Genomic DNA, 19,960 nt, shown 5'->3' with positions numbered 1-19,960 from the left:
ATTGTTGTCAAGATAAAACAGTGTCATCATTTGTTTATGTGCCGTGTGACATGAATGACACGGTTGACAGATAATAGCATTTAAAATAATTAGAGCTGAAACGAATACTCGAGCAACTCGAGTAACTCGAGTTTAAAAACTGATCCGAGTAATTTTATTCACCTCGAGTAATCGTTTATTTTGACAGCTCTAAGCGTCACGTTTTGCTAGGACTACTTTTAATGCGGGACAACGCGCTGTCGCGTGCGGAGAGGAAGAAGGGGGGGAAAAAAAACTTACCGCAGCCGACAGCCACCACAAACGACGCCGACGTTGCTAAATACTAGCCCGCACAATGCTACATTGGTAACAGGTAGCATCTGGTGCGTCTCATAGAGATCACATGTATGTTGAACTAGATGCACAGTGAAAGACTAGGCCGCGTCTGGGCAGCGTTAGCAAACAGCCGCCATCTTAAAGCAGTAGAGCGCTAAGCGCTAATAAAGAGCGCTAAGCGCTAATATATAAGATTAACATTACTGTCACTACTAGCTCACCTTACGTTAGCATTGCGGAGGGCTAGGTTTCAATTAAGACCGCTTTCGATGCGTGGCTAACGTGTCTTTCATACAGGCTTTAACATAACATAGCGTTGTGGAGTGATGAGGGTGTCAAATAAAAACTCAATAATGCTAACTATCAATTTTAGCTCAGTAGTCATTGATGGATAAAACACCAAGTAGCACTAGTCCCTAATGTGCTCCAATACAGCCTGTATCATACATTTATTTTGAACAGTGCAAAAACTCAAAATCCTATCAGGACTTACAGTTTAGACTAACTTAAAACTTAACTAGAACTTAAAAATGGCTTGACACAAATAGAAATTTAATTGAAAAACGTGGGAAAAAATCCTAACTTTTAAGTGATGTGTGTTATCAAGCGTAAAGGCATTTTTAGGTGTGTTTATATATATATATATATATATATATATATATATATACTTTTTAAAAATAAGATTAAAGGTTTTTTGAGTGAAAGCAGTGAATTAGTCATTTTTTAAAATTCTAGTTACATCTGAGATACAATTGTTGGCTGTTTTTAACAATATACATCAAAAATAAAGACATTGATTGACTGAAAATGATAAAATGTCTTGTTTTCTCATGTATATCTATAATTGCTCTTCACCTAAAAATATATTTGTTTTATCCGATTACTCGATTAATCGATAGAATTTTCAGTCGATTACTCGATTACTAAAATATTCGATAGCTGCAGCCCTAAAAATAATGCTTATTTAGCGTGTATTTAAGTGCAAAAAAACAACTGGGTTTGTCAAGTTGCCAGCTTGAGAAATGACTAAAGCTTAGCGAATAGTGTTAGCAAATTGCTAAAACAGGCAAAACCTTGTCGCTATGCTAAGTACAACTGTGGTTTTTGCGACATGAAAGTTAAAAAATTCATGAAGAAACAGTCATAAGGCAACATTTTTATTCTTTTAACAGTTAAAACTGCTTAGCTTTTTGCTAATGTTGATGGTAATGTTATCGCTAATGCACGATTTCATGTAGAATTTGCTTTTAATGTCTTGATAAAACAGAAGTATCATTTGCTTATGTGCCGTGTGACTTGAGTGATGCGGTTGACATACTCTAGTGTTTAAATTAAAGCTCATTTAGCGTGTATTTAAGTGCAGAGCAACAGTTGAGTTTGTGAAGTTGCTAGCCTGAGAATTGATTAAAGCTTTGCAATGTAGCATTAGCAAATTGCTAAAACAGGCAAAACCTTGTCGTTACGCTGAGTACAACTGTATTTTCTACCACGTGAAAGTTGAAAAACTCATGTAGAAGCAGTCATAAGAATAGAAATGATGCCAAATAACAGTTAGAACAGCTAATATTTTTGCTAATGTTTGTGCTAATGCTAGATTCCATGTAGAAGTAGCTTTTATTGTCAAGATAAAAAAGTAGTATAATTTGTTTGTGTGCCGTGTGACTTGAGTGACGCGGTTGACAGATGCTAGCATTTAAAATAATGCTCATTTAGCGTGTATTTAAGTGCAAAACAGCAGTTGAGTTTGTCTAGTTGCCAGCATGAGAAATGACTAAAGCTTAGCGAATAGTGTTAGCAAATTGCTAACACTAACCTTGTCGCTACACTGAGTACAACTGTTTTTTTACCACATGAAAGTAGAAAAAAACATGTAGAAACAGTCAAAAAAATAAAAATGTTGCCTAATAACAGAACAGCTAATGTTACAGCTAATGTTTCCGCTAATGCATGATTTCCATGTAGAAGCAGCTATTGTTGTCAAGATAAAACAGTATTATCATTTGTTTATGTGCCGCGTGACTTGAATGACACGGTTGACAGATGCTAGCATTTAAAATAATGCTTATTTAGCGTGCATTTAAGTGCAAAAAAACAGTTGAGTTTGTCAAGTTGCCAGCTTGAGAAATGACTAAAGCTTAGCGAAGTGTTAGCAAATCGCTAAAACAGGCAAAACCTTGTCGCTATGCTAAATACAACTGTGGTTTTTACCACATGAAAGTTGATAAACTCATGTAGAATAAAAATGTTGCCCAATAACAGTTAGAATTGTTAATATTACAGCTAATATATTTCTACCAGGGGTTTCTCGTTTTACCATATTGCCAGCTTGTATTAACTTATTGAAAACTTGTTTGAACCTTTTGCTAACCTCGTTTTAACGTATTAACATCTCGTTCGAACGTATTGATAACCTCGTTTTAACATAATGCCAACTTCGTTTTAATGTATTGCAAACCTCGTTTCACCGACTAGTTGGTGGCGAAGGCAAAATGCTAAAAACATTACTTTCCCCCCATATTTCCTCAGGGTTTGAGGATGCGCAGTTGTACTCAGTAGGTGCAGGACTTTGCAAGGTTGACATTAGGGCTGCAGCTATCGATTATTTTAGTAGTCGATTAATCGATGAACTAGTTAGTTTGAATAATTGAGTAATCGGATAAGGAACAATATATATATATTTTTTTAACGTAGCTGAGCATCAAACTGTGTAGAAAACAAAGAAATAAATAAGAATCTAGGTACAACAAAAGAACAATTGGCTAATTTGCATAGTAAAAGTCCGCTAGCTTAAATGCTATAAAATACCGTATTGGCCCGAATATAAGGCGGCCCTGATTATAAGACGACCCCCTCAAGTTTGAAAAAAGACTTTTTGATCGTTTTTGTTCACCACTGTAAATAAGAGCACTGAAGCAAGTAAGGGTAAGTCGCCATTTCTGTTCAACCTGTTTTCTCCTGTTTTGTATAGAGTAGGAAGTTAGGTTAGACGCTGTCTTTTCTTTGTTCCTTTTACATGACCAGGGTTTAGTTAGCGGGTGGGGTTTAAGTGTAGCTCCTTTTGTTTGTTGTTTTGGCCTGGGCTTACCCTGAAGTCACGCTTCCTCGGCATTTTGTACATATTCATTGCGAGTTTGATTATTGTGTAAATAAATTTGTGTCCACTTGTACAGTTGTGTGGCTTGTTTTATGTTACGCCTTTCGCGAGCCATCTTTGGCACGTAACATCTAATTACAACACCACTTTAATTAAACGAATACTCGAAGCAGCAAAATTTAATTCCAATATCTTTTTCTAATCGAATACTCGAGTTAATCGATTAATCGTTCCAGCACTAGTTGACATTACATTTGAACGAAGATGGCACTACGTTAAAAAAAGGTTATCGTTACCTTAAAACGAGATGTTAATACGTTAAAACTAGGACTGTCAAAATTATCGCGTTAACGGGCGGTAATTAATTTTTTAAATTAATCACGTTAAAATATTTGACGCAATTAATGCACATGTCCCGCTCAGACAGATTTAAATGACAGTAGAGTGAAATGCCCACTTGTTAATTGTGTTTTATGGAGTTTTGCCGCCCGCTGCTGGTGCTTGGGTGCGACTGATTTTATAGGCTTCAGCACCCATGATCATTGTGTAAGTAATTAATGACATCTACAATGGCGGGCTACTAGTTTATTTTTTTGATTGAAAATTTTACAAATTTTATTGAAACGAAAACATTAAGAGGGGTTTTAATATAAAATTTATATAACTTGTACTAACATTTATCTTTTCAGAACTACAAGTCTTTCTATCCATGGATTGCTTAAACAGAATGTTAATAATGTTAATGCCATCTTGTTGATTTATTGTTATAATAAACAAATACAGTCCTTATGTACCGTATGTTGAATGTATATATCCATCTTGTGTTTTATCTTTCCATTCCAACAATTTATTTTACAGAATATATATACAATTTACAGAAAAATATGGCATATTTTATAGATGGTATGAATTGCGATTAATTCCGATAAATTGGTTTTTAAGCTGTAATTAACTCGATTAAAAAATTTTAATCATTTGACAGCCCTAGTTGAGTTTAGCAATTCTTGAAACGAGTTGTCAGTACATTACGAGACTTGTCATGGAACCAGAACCCAATTCAAAACGCAAACCATCCCAGAACCCACAGAGAACCCAACAAATTCAATACAGGACCAACATGATGGAATCATTAGAAAACCAACCCAGAATCAACATCGACCCAACTCAGCACATGTTCATTTAGCGGCTAAATCAGGTGAAGGCGTGGCTAACAAGAAGCACATTACAGGAAGTCAACTCACATTAAAGTCTGGCGCCTAGACTCGTGCTAGCTCGAGTTCATTGAGCCTCTGACTCAAAAAGCCCTTACAAACTCGTATTCATGAAGCGAGCAGAGGCCGGCGTCGCCTCGAGGGTTTCGCTTTCCGCCGTCACCTCTCCCGCATAAAAAATGCAGCGGACACAAAGTGACAAAAGAGCGACAGGAGGCGGCCGCCGTCCTAACAATCCTTAGCACGGTGCGCTGCTTTCGTGTCAGACAAGCGTCACGTTAACACGCGTGAAAGCGCAAACGTGTGCCTGGCTGCGGTCAGCGCTCGCCTTTTTGTGAACGTCCCGTCTTCGTCTTCCGGTACGCTCGAGCGGGCCGACGACGGCTGCCTGCGTTGTTTTTAGACCACAAACCTAACATTTGGTCTAACATGAGCAGAGAAGTGACGAGCAGATAACCTCCTTGATACTACCCTCCAGTTGAACTTGCAAGGATGTTTTTTTTTTTTTTTTTTTTACAAAACAGGCATTCATTGCTGTGAACCATGCCCTGAGAACTGAATAGTATAGTATAGTATAGTATAGTATAGTATAGTATAGTATAGTCAGGGGTGCACATAAGTGGTACGCATGCGCGCATGCGTACTGGACGGAGACAAATGCGTTGATCCTCAACGGCTTCAATACGCTTTTGCGTACCGATGGCTGACCACTGTATTTGCGGCGGACACGAGAAAATCTATTCTCAAAATGTCAAAGAGGCAGGTCCCACTGAATAATTATTTCCGTGTTCCCCCACACCCGTCAAAAGGCAAGGCAAGGCAAGGCAAATTTATTTATATAGCACAATTCAACACAAGGCAATTCAAAGTGCTTTACATCACATGAAGACCATAAAAATCACATTTAAATCAACACAACGTAAAAACCAAGACAAATGATCGCATTTAATCACAGAATAAAAATAAATAAATAAAAATAAAACAAAAATAAAAATAAAGCAAAAACTACTACTACTAAGAATCATTGAAATCAGAAATGGAGATAAGCACAAGAGGAATAGAAGGCAGGTAGGTTGAAATATATAGACAGTTATGGATATGCAGTGCCAAACAAATGCGTTTTTAGCCCTGATTTAAAGGAGCTAACAGTTTGAGCATACTTCAGACGTTCGGGTAACTTGTTCCAGAGGTGAGGAGCATAATAACTAAATGCTGCCTCACCCTGCTTGGTTCTTGTTCTTGGAACATGCAGAAGACCCGTTCCAGGCGACCTTAGGGGTCTAGATGTCTCATAGGAATCTAACAAGTCAAGCATGTATTTTGGTCCAAGGTCATTAAGTGTTTTGTAGACGAGCAGTAGTATTTTATAGTCTATCCTTTGACTCACTGGAAGCTAGTGTAGCGATTTCAAAACTGGTGTAATGTGGTCCAGCTTCCTTGTATTTGTGAGGACTCTGGCTGCAGCATTCTGTACTAGCTGCAGCTTCCTGACTGATTTTTTATCAAGACCTGTAAATATACCGTTGCAGTAGTCCAATCTGCTGAAAATGAATGCATGCATAAGTTTTTCCATGTCTTGTTGAGTCAGAAGCCCCTTAATTCTGGTTATATTTTTTAGGTGGTAATAAGCAGATTTAGTGACGGACTTTAGATGGCTATCAAATTTTAGGTCTGAGTCAATAATTACGCCAAGGTTTCTGACTTGATTTGTAGCTGTAAGTGACATTGTGCTAAGTTGGCTGCTTATCTTTGACCTTTCCTTTTTTGGCCCAAAAATGATCACCTCTGTCTCCTCCACATTTAACTGGAGAAAATTCTGGCACATCCATTCATTGATTTGATGAATGCATTTACTCAGGGAGACTAACGGACTATAATCATGTGGGGACACAGAAATGTACAGTTGTGTGTCATCTGCATAGGCGGGATAGGAGATGTCATACTGTTCCATTATCTGAGCTAACGGAAGCATATAGATGTTAAATAAGACTGGTCCAAGAATTGACCCTTGAGGGACTCCACACGTGAATTTGGTTCGTTCTGACTGATAGTTTCCAATTGACACAAAGAAATCTCTATCATGTAAATAGGATGTGAACCACTGAAGAATAGTGTCAGTAAGCCCTACCCACTGTTCCAATCTGCTGAGTAGTATGTTGTGATCAACCGTGTCAAATGCGGCGCTGAGATCCAATAGTAGCAGAACAGATGATTTGCCTGCATCGGTATTCCGACGAATATCATTTAGGACTTTGATAAGCACGGTCTCGGTGCTGTGTTGTGGCCAAAATCCAGACTGAAATGAGTTAAAAAGATTGTTTTGCATCATAAAAGTCTGGATCTGTTCAAACACAACCCTTTCGATAATCTTCCCCAGGATTCCTGGGGAAAAGACAGACAGACGACCAGTGTTGTTAATAACGGCGTTAGAATATAACGGCGTTACTAACGGCGTTATTTTTTTCAGTAATGAGTAATCTAATTAATTGCTTTTCTTATCTTGGCAACGCCGTTACCGTTACTGAGGCGGGAAAGGCGTGCGTTACTATGCGTTACTAAATTGGCTGAATAAAAAAAGTCTGAGAGAAACGGACTCACGGAGACGAGAGAGCAGAGCAGGAGTGGGGAAGACGTCGTTGCAACCGCGATGCTAGGTGGCTCCAATAATACCTGACTGTAGCCAAAGCCGACAAACTACACCCACATGACACGGTAGATATCATATTATAGAACTAGATGACAGCTGCATTGGCAACATGTTTTAATGACTACATGCGTTAGTAAACAGCCGCCATCTTGAAGCAGTAGACCTCTCAGGAAGGCTCTGATGTAGAGATCCTTCATAGCGAACCTAAGTAACTTTTTTTTTTTTTTTTAAATCTAAAATGCTCCTAAATCGGCAAAATCTTAACTTAAATCTATCTTTAAATGATGAAACAGTTTTAAAACTTACACATGTTTAAAGTAGACAGAAGGGAACTAATGAAATAACAGGAGCAATTTTAACAACTTTAACAGTTGATTCACAACTTTAAATGACTTCCACACATAGCAAAGGTTACTATCTAGTTATCGCAATACCCTTGTGTCTAGTTAAGTGGAGGGTAAAGAATTGGGCTAGGGCCAATTGTCCCCCAAACCCTTTAAACTTCACATTGCGTGACCTGTTTTTGTTTTTTGTTTTTTTGAGAAAAAAAAAAAAATGACCACTAGTTACTTTTCCAAGTAACTAATTACTCTTACATTCAGGTAACTGAGTTACTAACGCAATTACTTTTTGGGAGAAGTACTTTGTAACTGTAATTAATTACTTTTTTTAAAGTAAAATTAACAACACTGCAGACGACAGAGACGTCACCAGAGCTACCGAAAAAAAGGACTTTTGCTGAAAAGTGGCTGCAGGAGGTACCATGGCTAGAAGCAAATGATGCTCTCATGGAAATGTGGTGCTAAACTTGCCGTGAGAATCTCAATGTCGCTGATAAGAGCAGCGCATTTTATGTAGGGTCAAAGAATTTCAGCCATCCAAACTTTGAAAATCACGAAAAAAACAGAGAGCATGATGGCAATTAAGCAAACTATCGATACCAGACAGGACCCTACTCGCCCTATGGACAAGTGGCGGAGTAAAATTAATAAAGAACAGCGCCATGCACTGACAAACGTGTTTTTGCTCGCATTTCACAAAGCTAAACATGCACGTTCAATGAGCTCTTAAGAGGTGGACATCCCACTTTTACAAAGGCTTGGAGTTAATGTGGGAGGCAAAAAAAATATGCGTAACCCTGTATATCTCTTTACATTTCACTTCAGAGTAATGGCAATTTTGTTGTGCCAGTTGATGTTAATCAAGTGTTAATTGTTAATAAAATTAATTTAAGGTAATTGGCTCCAAGTAAAGCTTGTCATAATTTTATCGCATCAGGCGGGTCGGCTCTGAAGCTCAATGAGGACCAAGTCGCATCTCCAGGTCCTCCTCTGAGAACCTGGGCAAAAAAATTATGTGCACCCCTGAGTATAGTATCGTATAGTATCGTATCGTATCGTATAGTATAGTATAGGGTGACCAAACGTCCTCTTTTGCCCGGACAAGTCCTACTTTCACGTAGTATCCTCGTCGTCCGGGCGGGTTTTATAAATTCATAAAAATGTCAGGTTTTTATGATTTTTCACTGGACCAATTTGAAGAGAATCCCTCCGGCCGCTGGGTGGCAGCAGTTGACATGGCTCCTACTAGAAGGGAGGGAAGGAGTAGTTCTTCTTGTTTTTGTTGGCAGTTTACCCTTATCATGAGGCATTACCGCCATCTACTGGGTTGACGATTTGGCCACAATGCCTGAAGTTTTTTATTTATTTATTATTATTTATATTTTTATGATAAATACATATATAATGGCAACTGTTGACTTCTGTCATAGCTTTGACTGTAAAATCCCATTTGGTGTCGCATCGTTGAGCTGCCGATGAATGTGAACTTTTCTAGCAAAGTTTGATTTTGGCCTCAGCTAGCTAACAGTAAGCTAATCCATGCTAGGCATTATGGGAAACGTAGTTTTGAACTAGTACGTTTGGAAACATGCTGGTTGAATAGTTTGTCAGTTTACTTCAGTTATTGTTTGTGTGCAATCTAGAACATTGAATGAGAAAATCAATTGAATGGGAATAACAATTTGTCAAGGACAATTGTCGTGATAGTAATTTATAAAAATGTTTAGTTGGCACATAGCCTACTGTGTGTATGTGTATTGACTGGACTACACTTCCATGGGCCTGCATTATATATATATACATTATATTTTAGTCATTTTTTTATTTTTTTTATTTTCAAACTGCATTTTCCCATCCAGAGTGAGGGGGCACACTTTAACTATATTAAAGTGATATAGACATCTTTGAGTGAACTTCGAGTGAAATTCAAGTATCTTGAGGCCGCGCTGAGTGTCCTCTTTTTTGGAAATCAAAATATAGTCACCCTAGTATAGTATAGTATAGTATAGTATAGTATAGTATAGTATAGTATAGTATAGTATAGTATAGTATAGTTTTAAATTAGGGCTATCAAATTTATCGCGTTAACAGGCGGTATTAATTTTTTAATTAATCATGTTAAAATATTTAACGCATTTAACGCATGCGCGGAACGACCCACTCATGCATTGCCGCAAACCGACTACAATGGTGCCGTTGTATGCACAGTGGGGAGAACAAGTATTTGATACCCTGCTGATTTTGCTGGTTTTCCCACTTGCAAGCCACGTAGAGGTCTGTAATTTGTATCATAAACTCTCTTCAACTGTGAGGGACGGAATCTAATACAAAAATCAAGAAAATCACATTGTATAGTTTTTAAATAATACATTTGTATTTAACTGCATGAAATAAGTATTTGATACATTACCAACTAGTAAATATTTCGTCTCTTAGTTCTTTTTTAAGAACCCCTCCTGTTCTCCACTCATTACCGGAAGTAACTGCACCTGTTTGAACTTGTTACCTTTATAAAAGACACCTGTTCACATGCTCAAACAAACAAACTCCAACCTCTCCACAATGGCCAAGACCAAAGAGCTGTGTAAGGACATCAGGGATCAAATAATAGACCTGCACAAGGCTGAGATGGGCTACAGGGAAATAAGCAAGCAGCTTGGTGAGAAGGTAACAACTGTTGGAGTGATTATTAGAAAATGGAAGAAGTTCAAGTTGACGGTCAATCTGCCTCGTTCTGGGGCTCCATGCAAGATCTCACCTCGTGGGGCATCACTGATCATGAGGAAGGTGATGGATCAGCCCAGAACTACACGGCAGGACCTGGTCAATGACCTGAAGAGAGCTGGAACCACTGTCTCGAAGAAAACCATCGGAAACACATTACGCCGTCATGGATTAAAGTCCTACAGCGCACGCAAGGTCCCGCTGCTGAAGCCAGTGCATGTCCAGACACGTCTGAAGTTTGCCACTGACGATCTGGATGATCCAGAGGAGTAATGGGAGAAGGTCATGTGGTCGGATGAGACCAAAATGGAACTTTTTGGTCTAAACTCGGCTCGTCTTGTTTGGAGGTAAAAGAAGGATGAGTACAACCCCAAGAACACCATCCCAACCGTGAAACATGGAGGAGGAAACATCATTTTTTTGGGGCTGCTTCTCTGCCAAGGGTACAGGACGAGTATTGAGGGGAGGATGGATGGGGCTACTGTATGTATCGCCAGATCTTGGCTGACAACCTCCTTCCTTCAATGAGAGCCCTGAAGATGGATCTTCCAGCATGACAACGACCCAAAGCACACAGCCAAGGCAACCAAAGAGTGGCTCCGTAAGAAGCATCTTAAGGTCCTGGAGTGGCCTAGCCAGTCACCAGATCTAAACCCGATAGAAAATCTATGGAGGGAGCTGAAAGTCCGTGTTGCCCGGCAGCAGCCCCCAAACCTGAAGGCTCTGGAGAAGATCTGCATGGAGGAGCGGGCCAAAATCCCTGCTGCAGTGTGTGCAAACCTTGTCAAGGACTACAGGAAACGTTTGGTATCTGTAATAGCAAACAAAGGTTTCGGTAATATTAAGTTCGATTTTTGTGATGTATCAAATACTTATTTCACGCGTGTCAAATGCAAATTTATTATTTAAAAATCATACACCGTGATTTTCTGTTTTTTTGTATTAGATTCCATCCCTCACACTTGAAGAGAAGTTTACAAATTACCGACCTCTACATGCTTTGCAAGTGGGAAAACCAGCAAAATCGGCAGTGTATCAAATACTTGTTCTCCCCACTGTATATTGAGAGCCAAGAGGAAGAGACAAGTGAGTGGAGTGGACACAGGCCTTCATTGGGGCCGCGCTACATATTAGCATAAGCTTTGGCATCTTTTCCACAACAATTACAACTTTTCCACAACTTTTGTGGCGAGCGACATGGGGAAGAATGACAGATGATTTTTTTCTCAACACCATGTATTTAACACAACGCAGGGAAGATATACAATTTGCAGCCACCACTGACGGTCATGGTTGCCCAACTTCCCATCATGCATTTGGGCGAAACAGTTAAGTCGCTACAGTATCATTTACTGAAACCACAACAAAAATAATACTCCTATCTCTCAAAAAAAAAAATAATATTCACAAAAAGAAAAGCACTCAATGCAAAGAGAACTGGCATTCCCAAACAAAATAGCGATGCAAAATAACACTCAGACTTTGGTCAAACTCTATTCAAACATTTCGTTTAGCTAAACAAATACACTAGATGGCAATATTTAATCACAATATACAAACTATCAGAGGTCTCATATGTTGTGAAGTCAACACTCAAATGTGGACCCCTTTCACAAAAATAATGTTAATAATGTTAATGCCATCTTGTGGATTTATTGTTATTATAAACAAATACAGTACTTATGAACAGTATGTTGACTGTATATATCCGTCTTGTCTTATCTTTCCATTCCAACAATAATTTACAGAAAAATATGGCATATTTTAGAGATGGTTTTAATTGCGATTAATTACGATTATTTTTTTAAGCTGTGATTACCTGACTTAAAATGTTTGGTAAAAATTACGGCTGTCAAATTAATTTTTCGGTAATTAATTTTTTAAATTAATCACGTTAAAATATTTGTACAGTGTAATTTCCGCTTGTTACTTGTTTTTTGTTGTTTGGCGCCCACTGCTGGCGCTTGGGTCCAAATGATTTTATTTGACTTATTATTGTCCCCCTTCTGTCATTGGTTGCATGCTATCCTATATGAAAACCTATAAATGTTTGGGTAATTTTAGTTAAAGCGGACACTGCATTTTCATCTGTGTGATTTTGACAAAGATCACATTTGATGGTGATTTCATGCAGAAATGTGAGAAATTCCAAAAGTTTAAAATACTTTTTCATACCTCTGTAGGTATCCTTTACTCATTAGCATCCCCTAAATTACACCGACATTAAGTCATAAAATCAAACCCAGGACCATACGTACATGACACTTTAAATTCTGAAGATTTATTCTACATTGTATCTTTTCCATTCAAAGTTCTACTTCTAATATTCTATTATTCATGTAATAATTACTCAAAGTTGACTATAACGGCAGCTACACTCCTACCTGCATGTCCTACACCACCTCCTCGATGTCCTATTGTTTTTGAGCCGTCAGGCTGCGTTGATGTTGATTGCGTTAATGGGCCGCGTTCCATTTGTCCGCTGGAGGGGCGCAGCGTATGTAAAACAAGACCCTTTAAATAGACGCCATTATTCTGCATTTAGGCAGCCACGAGTGACGGGCGTCCGAGCGGAGGAGGACGGGAGAAAAACTCCCTCTTCACCTTCTCTTCGCAGTCAAAATAAATTGGATGTCTATTGCCGTCAATGGCGCTGAAACATCACTCACTGAATTGTTCTTTTTTTCTGTGTGTCATTGTTTCTCCAACACAGTTTGTTGGCAGAACTTGACACAGAGTTGTTGTTTTCCCGTCTTCTTGACAAATCCCTCCTCGGCAAAATAAAGCGCACGACCCAGAGTCTCATAACAAAACCTGTGTCTTTTTTCGTCGGCGTCGTCAGGAAAAAAAAGTCGCTGTTGTCTTCCCGGAGAACAGGAAGCAGATAAAAGACGCAGTAGGAGCCGGTTGACTAATGTCAACGCGTCCCCTCGGGGCCCGCGGAGACGCCGGCTTTCATGGCGTTGACGGAACGATGCGCGGAGCTAGCTAGTTTGGCTACAAAGCGGGGAGGTGTAACAACAGCTAACGATGACAAGTAAAGGAAAACACGCTAAAACACACAAAACAACAGTTGAGTTTGTCAAGTTGCCAGCATGAGAAATGACTAAAGCTTAGCGTCGTAGTGTCAGGAAACCGCTAAAACAGGCAAAACCTTGGCACTACGCTGAGTACAATTGTGGTTTTTGCCACTTGAAAGTTGACAAAGTAATGCAGTAATAGTCAAAAGAATAAAATTGATGCCTAATACAGTTAGAAAAGTTAATGTTTTTGCTAATATATGATGCTAATATTTGTGCTCAAGCTAAAACAAAAGTAGCATCATTTTTTTATGTGCGAAATGACTTGAATGACGCACTTGAAAGATACTAGTGTTTAAGGGTCGTCAGTTTGTCAAATTGCCTGCATGAGAAATGACAAAAGCTAAGAGAGTAGTGTTAGCAAATTGCTAAAAAAAAAAAAAAAAAAAAAGGCAAAACCTTGGTGCTATGCTGAATACAACTGTTTTTGTCACATGAACGTTGACAAACTCATTTAGAAATAGTCCAAAAAAAAAAAAAAAAGGCCTACTAGTGGTAAAACAGCTGATGTTTTTGTTAATATTTATGCTAATATTTGTGCTCATGCTAGATTTCACGCATTGTCAAGTAGTCTCATTTTTATGTCCGATTTGGCCTGAATGACGCACTTGAAAGATGCTAGTGTTTAAATTAAGGGTCGTTTAGCATTTTTATAAGTGCGAAACAACAGTTGAGTTTGTCAAGTTGCCAACATGAGAAATGACTAAAAAGCTTAGCGTCGTAGTGTCAGAAAACCGCTAAAACAGGCAAAACCTTGGCACTACGCTGAGTACAATTGTAGTTTTTGCCACATGAAAGTTGACAAAGAATGTACTAATAGTCAAAAGAATAAAATAATGCCTAATACAGTTAGAACAGTTAATGTTTTTGCTAATATATGATGCTAATATTTGTGCTCAAGCCAAAACAAAAGTAGCATCATTTTTTTATGTGCGAAATGACTTGAATGACGCACTTGAAAGATACTAGTGTTTAAATTAAGGGTCGTCATTTGAGTTTGTCAAATTGCCTGCATGAGAAATGACTAAAGCTTAGAGAATAGTGATAGCATGAGAAATGACTAAAGCTTAGCGAATAGTGCTAGCAAATCGCTAAAAAAGGCGAAAACCTTGTTGCTATGCTGAATACAACTGTGTTTTTGCCACATGAACGTCGACAAACTCATTTAGAAATTGTCAACAACAACAAAAATGTGGCCTAATAGTGGTAAAACAGCTCATTTTTTTGTTAATATTTATGCTAATATTTGTGCTCATGCTAGATTTCACACAGAAGTCGTCTTATTGTTAAGTAGTCTCATTTTTTATGTCCGATGTGGCATGAATGACACACTTGAAAGATGCTAGTGTTTAAATTAAGGGTCGTTTAGCATTTTCATAAGTGCGAAACAACAGTTGAGTTTGTCAAGTTGCCAGCATGCGAAATGACTGAAGCTTAGCGTCATAGTGTCAGAAAACCGCTAAAACAGGCAAAACCTTGGCACTACGCTGAGTACAATTGTGGTTTTTGCCACATGAAAGTTGACAAAGTAATGTAGTAATAGTCAAAAGAATAAAATTGATGCCTAATACTGCCAATCGATCGGGTCCGATCACGTCATTTTCATAGTATCGGAATCGGCAAAACAATATCGGGCATGCCTTTTTTTTTTAATATATATATTTTTTAATTAAGTCGTTTTCTAATTGTATTTAACGTTACAGACATAATGTTACACTCATCCAGAGTCTTTAGTTTAGGCTTAAGGTAGGGTTATCAAATTTATCCCGTTAACGGCGGTAATTAATTTTTTAAAAATAAATTTATCACGTTAAAATTAGGGCTGTCAAAATTATCGTGTTAACGAATGGTAATTAATTTTTTCAATTAATCACGTTAAAATATTTGACGCAATTAACGCACATGCCCCGCTCAAACAGACTAAAATGACAGTACAGTGTATTGTTCGCTTGTTACTTGTTTTTTGCCGTTTGGCGCCCTCTGCTGGCGTTTGGGTCCAACTGATTTTATGGGTTAGTACCATGAGTGAGCATGGTGTAATTATTGACATCAATAATGGCGAGCTACTAGTTTATTTTTTGACTGAAAATTTTACAAATTTTAATAAAACAAAAACATTAAGAGGGGTTTTAATATAAAATTTCTATAACTTGTACTAACATTTAACTTTTAAGAACTACAAGTCTTTCTATCCATGCATCGCTTTAAAGAATGTTAATGTTAATGCCATCTTGTTGATTTAATGTTATAATAAACAAAAACAGTACTTACGTACCGTATGTTGAATGTATATATCCGTTTTGTGTCTTCTTTCCATTCCAACAATAATTTACAGAAAAATATGGCATATTTTATAGATGGTTTGAATTGCGATTTATTACGATTAATTAATTTTTAAGCTGTAATTAACTCGATTAAAAATTTTATCGTTTGACAGCCCTAGTTAAAATATTTAACGCAATTAACGTATGCGCTGCACGACCCACTCACGCATTGTCGAGTTCAATCTGTAATGGCTTTTACCAATACATAGAGCTAAAAGGCAGCGTAAAATGAGTAGAGTGAATTTTGGCAGCCTTTGGAGCCTTTTTTTGTATTGGCTAAAGCCTTATAATCCCTCTCCCTACGATCAAAAACTTCGTGGGAAGCAATGTGGGGAAGAAAGTTGGTAAATGATCTTTTTCTTAACACCCTATGTTATTTCCCAACGCAGAGAAGATATATCAATTGGTACCACTATGCACAGTCATGGTTGCACTTCCCATCATGCATTTGGTCAGAACAGTTAAATGGCTACAGTGTAGTTTACTGAAAGCTCAACAAATACACTATATGGCAATATTTAGTCACAATATACAAAAGTCACAAGTCTTTCTATCCGTGGATCCCTCTCACAAAAAGAATGTTAATAATGTAAATGCCATCTTGAGGATTTATTGTCATAATAAACAAATACAGTACTTATTTACTGTACGTTGAATGTATATATTCGTCCGAGTCTTATTCATTTTTTTCTTAATGCATTGCCAAAATGTATATGATCGGGAAAAATTATCGGGAATGATTGGAATTGAATCGGGAGCAAAAAAAAGCAATCGGATCGGGAAATATCGGGATCGGCAGATACTCAAACTAAAACAATCGGATCGGGAGCAAAAAAACATGATCGGAACAACCCTATCGAGAACCAAAAAAAAAAAAAAAACTATCATTGCAATATTTAAAAAGAGTATAACAGATTAAAGGTTAGCTTATGTTGTTAGTAGATGCTAACTAATCACATAAAAATGACTCAGTAAATGTCCTACTCTTGTCTTTCCTATCCTCCCTTTACCTGCCCTATGGGTTAGCTGGTGTATCTCTACCAAACAGGTCCATTAAGTATATAATTTTGCAGTTCTACCTATAGTCAAGTAGCATATACAGCTTATTTAATAATGCTTCATCTTTGTTTCTATAACGTTGAATTTTTCAGCCATCTGATTGGTTTAAACAGCCTCACATTTCGAGGTCACGTCGCCACCTATAGCTCTGGCATGTGACTAATTCTGCATCTCCATTTTGCAGGTGACGAATGGTATCCGTGTCGTTTGACCCTGAGCGCGTCCAGTCAAGCCCACCTGCAATGGACCATGTTCCCGGCCCCCTACTTGGCGGCCGTGGGCCCCGACGCAGCCCCCGGGTCGGTGGTGTACCACCTTTCGTCACGGCAACGCGACAGCACGCCCGGACAGCCTCAGTTCCTCCTACTGGACGGTGAGCATATTGTCACTCTGGTCTTTTAACTAAGCCACGCCCCTTGTGACAAACTAACCAATCACAGCATAGGACATTTTAAGCATTAGTGCAACATTAAATCATGACGTATTTTTTGTGTGTTTTATATGTAAATCGACTTGTTTATCCGTATACACTAGCTCGGAGGCACGCGGGTTTTAAAATCTAAATAAAAAGTGACTTGTTGAATTTCAATTAAACGCTGTTTAGCACCGCGTGCTAAACGCTCCCCCAGGGGGCACGAGAAGGCTCCCACGTTGGGGAATAATAGGAGCGTCTCCGGAGAGGCGGCGAGGTGGGCGGATGGGCGCCGCCGGCTGTGTTTTTTTTTTTTTGTATTTTGATTCGTTTTTTGAGCACAGAAGAAGATACTATTTAAAGAGTTTATTTTTATTTGATGCATCGCTTTGGTGTAACGTGATGAAACGCGTACTCGCAAATAATCCACTAATTGACTTTAAGTGTGATTAAGTCCCACTTCACATGATTCTATTTTTATAAAGAGCTGTTTGTTCGGTATGTCAACTCATGAGATTTAAAGGGAACCGCGGATAGAAAGACTTGTAGTTCTTAAAATATAAATGTTAATATGAGTTAAAATAATTTGAAATTAAAACCCCTCTTGATGTTTACGTTTTTGTACAATTTGTAAAATTAGTTTAACTAGTATGTCGCCATTGTTGTTGACGTGGGCAATGTGGGCGGTGACGTCAACAGGTGGTGCTGACGGCCTTTCAGAGTGTGACTCTTGCAACGTAAACATGTTATCTGTTCAACCCTTTCAATTTCATGAGCATGACAATGCTGTCGATGTGTCACAAAATGAGCAGCAAAAGCAAAATGAACAGGAAAGACGGGATGAGACAAGAGTAGACAAAAGCCAAAATGTGCTACACTGGCGAATTTCACACCCAAAGTACTACCATGTGCTTTCAGCTTGTTTTGTTTGAATGCAAACTGATAGAACGTACTAAAACTGCCTTAAGAAAATACTTAAACGTATACCAAATAAGGGTGGTGTAAATGCGCTACGTGACTAATGTGGTCAACAGATTAACAATCTGCTTTTAAGCTACCATAAGAAAACACAATGGTTAAAAGTATTAGAGTGAAACACATGTGAAAAGTATTTTGAGCCAATGAAAAGGTAATAAAAGACTCAATAGAAACACAAATAGTAAGTACTCGCCGCTTTTAACCGATGTACGCATGTGTTGAACATCTCAGAGCGTAGGAAGGAATTGCAGAACACCGGTAGTGTTTGTCTATTGACATTGACAGGTAGCGTTCAAGACCACACTGTTTAGTAACGTTGACTAACACCAAAAGTATCATGTTATTTTTTCTACATCGATAGTATGTGTATTGTTTGTCGATCTATTAGCTGCAATCAATTACAAGTCCTCAGATGAAAACCAACAAATCTTTTACGGTCCACAAATGCGGAAGCAAGCAGACAACAGTAACAAAGGGATTGCGTGAAAGGGTTTATTGTACACACCAAAAAAACCTGCAATCGCAAAAGGGAAGACTAAAAAGGGCCTGTGATAGTAGGTTGTAGGTAGTAGGTCAATTGAAAAAAAAACAAAAAAACAAGGGAATACCGCAGACAAAAAAACCAAGGCAAGGATGTAACCACAAACTGTCAAAAGGCAGAAAGTCCGTATCTCGGCAAGCCGCCTATGATCGGTTTAAGACACTGGTGATGAGTTGGAATTGGATGCAGGTACGACATCGGGAACTCATACCACAGCTCTGTAACAAAACAATCTGACCAGCAGCAGAATGTGACAAAATAATGCAAGTCGTTATAATACAGTGTATCACAAAAGTGAGTACACCCCTCGCATTTCTGCAGATATTTAAGTATATCTTTTCATGGGACAACACTTACAAAATGGCACTTTGACACAGTGAAACGTAGTCTGTGTGCAGCTTATATAATAGAGTTCATTTATTTCCCCCTCAAAATAACTCAAAATATTAGCTGTTTAATATCTAAACCCCTGGCAACAAAAGTGAGTACACCCCTTAGAAAAAGTGTACATCCCTAAATGTCCAAATTGACTACTGCTTATCATTTTCCTCCAAAATGTCATGTGACTTGTTACAGGAGTGCTGTCAGCATTGCTGCAGAGATTGAAGAGGTGGGGGGTCAGCCTGTTAGTGCTCAGACCATACGCCGCACTCTACATCAAATTGGTGTGCATGGCTGTCCCCCCAGGAGGAAGCCTCTTCTGAAGACGGTACACAAGGAAGCCCGCGAACAGTTTGCTGAAGACATGTCAACAAAGCACATGGATTACTTTGTACCATGTCCTTTGGTCTGATGAGACGGGCGAGTCACATGACATTTTGGAGGGAAAACGACAAGCAGTACTCAATTTGGACATTTAGGGATGTACGTTTTTTCTAAGGGATGGATTAATGGATATAGCCATTAATATCTAAACCCCTGGCAACAAAAGTGAGTACACCGCATGGGAACTAACTAACTAAGTAGTCTGTGTGCAGCTTATATAATAGAGTCTATTTTCCCCTCAAAATAACTCAAAATATAGCCATTACTATCTAAACCCCTGGCAACAAAAGTGAGTACACCCCTTAGAAACTACATCCCTAAATGTTCAAATTGAGTACTGCTTGTCATTTTCCCTCCAAATTGTCATGTGACTTGTTACAGGAGTGCTGTCAGCATTGCTGCAGAGATTGAAGAGGTGGGGGGGTTCATTCCCACCACTATGCTTGACTGTAGGCATGACACACTTATC

The 19,960-nt window shown here is 38.5% G+C and overlaps 1 protein-coding gene across 2 annotated transcripts in view; it reads left to right on the top strand.

The window, feature by feature from the left end:
- si:dkey-22o22.2 (neural-cadherin) overlaps positions 1–19,960 on the top strand; it is a 213,857-nt gene that overhangs the window by 81,658 nt on the left and 112,239 nt on the right. For both annotated transcript variants that reach the window (XM_057833588.1, XM_057833589.1), the window contains exon 2: positions 16,980–17,168. In XM_057833588.1, the coding sequence (XP_057689571.1) occupies positions 16,980–17,168 (189 nt within the window). The remainder of the gene's footprint in view (positions 1–16,979; positions 17,169–19,960) is intronic.

Source organism: Corythoichthys intestinalis, chromosome 4 (genome assembly GCF_030265065.1).
Source record: "Corythoichthys intestinalis isolate RoL2023-P3 chromosome 4, ASM3026506v1, whole genome shotgun sequence".
NCBI lineage: Eukaryota > Metazoa > Chordata > Actinopteri > Syngnathiformes > Syngnathidae > Corythoichthys > Corythoichthys intestinalis.
This window is presented reverse-complemented; position numbering and strand designations above follow the sequence as displayed.